The sequence below is a fragment of the Frankliniella occidentalis genome, unplaced genomic scaffold (genome assembly GCF_000697945.3).
Source record: "Frankliniella occidentalis isolate FOCC.00 unplaced genomic scaffold, Focc_3.1 Scaffold94, whole genome shotgun sequence".
Lineage (NCBI taxonomy): Eukaryota > Metazoa > Arthropoda > Insecta > Thysanoptera > Thripidae > Frankliniella > Frankliniella occidentalis.
Window position 1 is genome coordinate 12,391 of NW_026267223.1, and position 2,954 is coordinate 15,344.

Below are 2,954 nucleotides of genomic sequence, written 5' to 3' on the forward strand. Positions count from 1 at the left end.
GGGGGGGGGGGGAGACCCACGGGAAGGCTGGCGTTGTCCCCGTCAGTTTGTTATTCCCCCGGAGATTGTCAGATCATCGCCGTCCTCTGCTGCAGGCTGAGCGAGAAGGGCGCGCCATTCGACCTGCAGATCCGCATCCCCCAGCTGCGCATTAACGCCGACTACACGTCCTCCGGCGTCCTCATCATCATCCCCGCCTCCGGGAAGGGCTCCTTCCACGCGGCGCTGGCGGGCGTCACCGCCGTGCTGCGCGGCACCACCAGCACCGCCCGGGGCGCCGGCGGCCGCGACTTCCTGCGCGTCGACAAGCTCAACGTGGACCTCAAGATACGGGACGTCAACATGGGCATCAAGCGCGCCTTCAACAACAACGCCATCCTAAGTGAGTTTCGGTCGTGACGAAGGCGGCCCGTGGGTAGCCAGTGAGTGGGCCGGGCGCGGGCTGGAGCTAGGAGTCCGCCAGAGAAGTGGGTAGTTGCGCCCCCAGTACCTTGGCAGCACCTCCGACGTCTCACCCTACGCCTTAGAGGTGGGCAGCCCATCCGGCACCTCACCCACCTGGGAGGCTGAGAGGCGGTCGGCCCCTCCTGCACCCGACCATACGCCCGGGAGTTGGGCGACACATTCTACATCTTTCCATGGGGGGATAAACGCGTCATTGGCGGCTGCAACGCCGGGCTAGAGGGCAGCCCCTCGTGCTGCTGGGGAGGTTCACGCGGAGGGCTGCGCCGGGGAGGCACTCAGCCAGTCCTGCGCTTCTGCTAGCGTGCTGGAGGAGTAGGGAGTCCACCAGAGAATCAGGTAGCTGCGCGGCCAGGAGGTGGCAGCACCTTCGGCTCCTCACCCCACGCCTGAGAGTCTGGCAGCCCCTCGTACGCCAGGCCGAGCGTGGTGGGGAGGAGGTCGCTGCCCCGTGAAGAACAGATTGCCTACCTGTCGGGCGAATGGGGAGCCGCTCGTGTGGTTTGGAGGAAGAGGGGGGGGGGGCACTGCCACACACCTACCCGGACTGCGTTCCCCGTTAATGACTCCCTGTTTTATTTATTGACTTTTTCGTTTTGTTCTGTTTTTTTCCAGCCGAGGCGACCAACTTGTTCCTGCGGAGTAACGGACATGAGGTCCTGGAGGCCATGATGCCCCAGCTCCGCCTTAAGCTGGCGGAGGTGTTCATGAGCATCGCCAACAAGCTCCTGGCGAAGGTGCCAGTGCAGTACTTGGTGCGGGATTAATCACATCAGGCCAAGAACGTGAAGAACTTTAGCGATAAAAACGAAACGAATAGTTTACTAAATAAAAAGACTGTCCGGAGGCAACACGATCGGCTTAGATCACTGTACATATTTTTTAACTTTATTTCTCCTTGTGATTTTGATGTATGTATTTATGAAATAAATCTTAGCGGTATTATTGTGAAATGTGTTTCTTTGTCATCTCGCACCAAAGATTATTCGTGAAGCCAAGAGCCGGAGTGCACACATGGCTGATTACACTACTGCGTTTATAGCTATACTGTACCGGACGTGTGTGTGGGCTGCCTATTCGACCGGGGCCGTAAGGCGCCTTGATTTGACGATAGGCAAACCCACGCAGGCGGTAAGATATAACAAACAACAAAAGTGCGCGGGGCCAACCAGCAATAACCTGGTAAGTTAATGTTGCCTTCTTACAAGTAGTAGTGATGTCCGATGCTCGATGCCCGCTCCTGCTTCTCGCAGCACAGCTCTACACGCCACGCAACGTTGCCTCGTACCTCCTTTTCTGGGTCACCATCGGGTATCGTTTGAATGGAGCCGTTCAGAACCGGGTCCAGCCAGCGGCCGGGCTCGACGACCGGGCCTCTAGCCACTCTTTACCTGCTTACTCGTCGGGTCCGAGCTTACTGGAGTTGTCATTCCCGAACTACGGTAGTTAGGAAAACATAAGCAGACGTCACGGCATAGGACTCCGTCTGCGTTAAAGTCTCCAGTCCCCCGCGTGTTCGTGCTGAAGGCTTGACAAAAGCAGGGCATGTAAATATTTTGGGGGGGAATTGTTAGTGATCATATCTTTTCGGCGCTTACACCTAAATCTTTTACAAAGTTTTTTTTGGTATAATAATGCAGGGAATTTTGTGCAACCGTAATATACTGGAAATTTCCTTGTATTACAGGAAATTTCCTTTACACAAAAGTGTGCTTTGCATTACAAAGAAAATTTATTGGCTTTTTAATACGGTTGCGGAGAATATCCCAGAATTCTTTGTAACACAGGAATTTTCTTTGTCAGGATTGAAGTGTGTGTAGTGAAAAAAAAAGTTCTCGTAGTCATGAAAATTTTGCTAGACTAGCTGAAGAGGTACATACCGAAGATTCTTGTTTCAAGAACAACAAAAGGGCTCCTAATTTGGTGGTCGCGTTCTTGCGTCTAAATGGAGAGCATTTTCAGCTGTGGCAAAATTTAACAGGGTACTCGATTAGATTTCACTGAAAAATGCATGCAACCTTAATTCTTTGCAATAATACGAACATTCTTTGCAAGGATTAGCCGCAGTATTGAGAGGAAAACGCTCTCAGAACAAGAGAACCATATATCACCTAGACAATGGCGATGGCGTGTCACTTCCGATTTCCGAACCGAAAAGTCCGTCGGGTCGGACTGGTATCTGACATACAAGTCACAAGTCTATTAACCAATGCAATAATGCCATGGGATGCAAGTAGTGCGCCCTCTCTTTGCATGCCGCCCCGTCGGCCCCAACAGTTGTACCACTCTTGATGGTGCTTAACGTCCAGTTCACCGTGACATCCACTAGTAAAGACCGCGGTGTCGCTGTAAGGACCATATCATGAGGTCTCAACGCTGGCTACGTCCCAGCAGTCTTCAGGGATGATAAGAAGAGAAAGACTTCGTGACGTTAGAGCGAGAGAGAGGTGGAGAGAGAGGGGGAGAGAGGGAGGGAGGGAGAGAGGGGGGGA

At 53.3% G+C, this 2,954-nt stretch overlaps 1 protein-coding gene across 1 annotated transcript in view; it reads left to right on the forward strand.

Annotated features, from left to right (window-relative positions):
* Positions 1 to 1,415, forward strand: part of LOC113215635 (uncharacterized) — a 3,781-nt gene extending 2,366 nt beyond the window's left edge. The window contains exons 3-4 of the mRNA XM_052269480.1: positions 7 to 382; positions 1,078 to 1,415. Coding sequence (XP_052125440.1) covers positions 7 to 382; positions 1,078 to 1,229 — 528 coding nt within the window. The 3' untranslated portion in view covers positions 1,230 to 1,415. The remainder of the gene's footprint in view (positions 1 to 6; positions 383 to 1,077) is intronic.
* Positions 1,416 to 2,954: the final 1,539 nt, after the last annotated feature.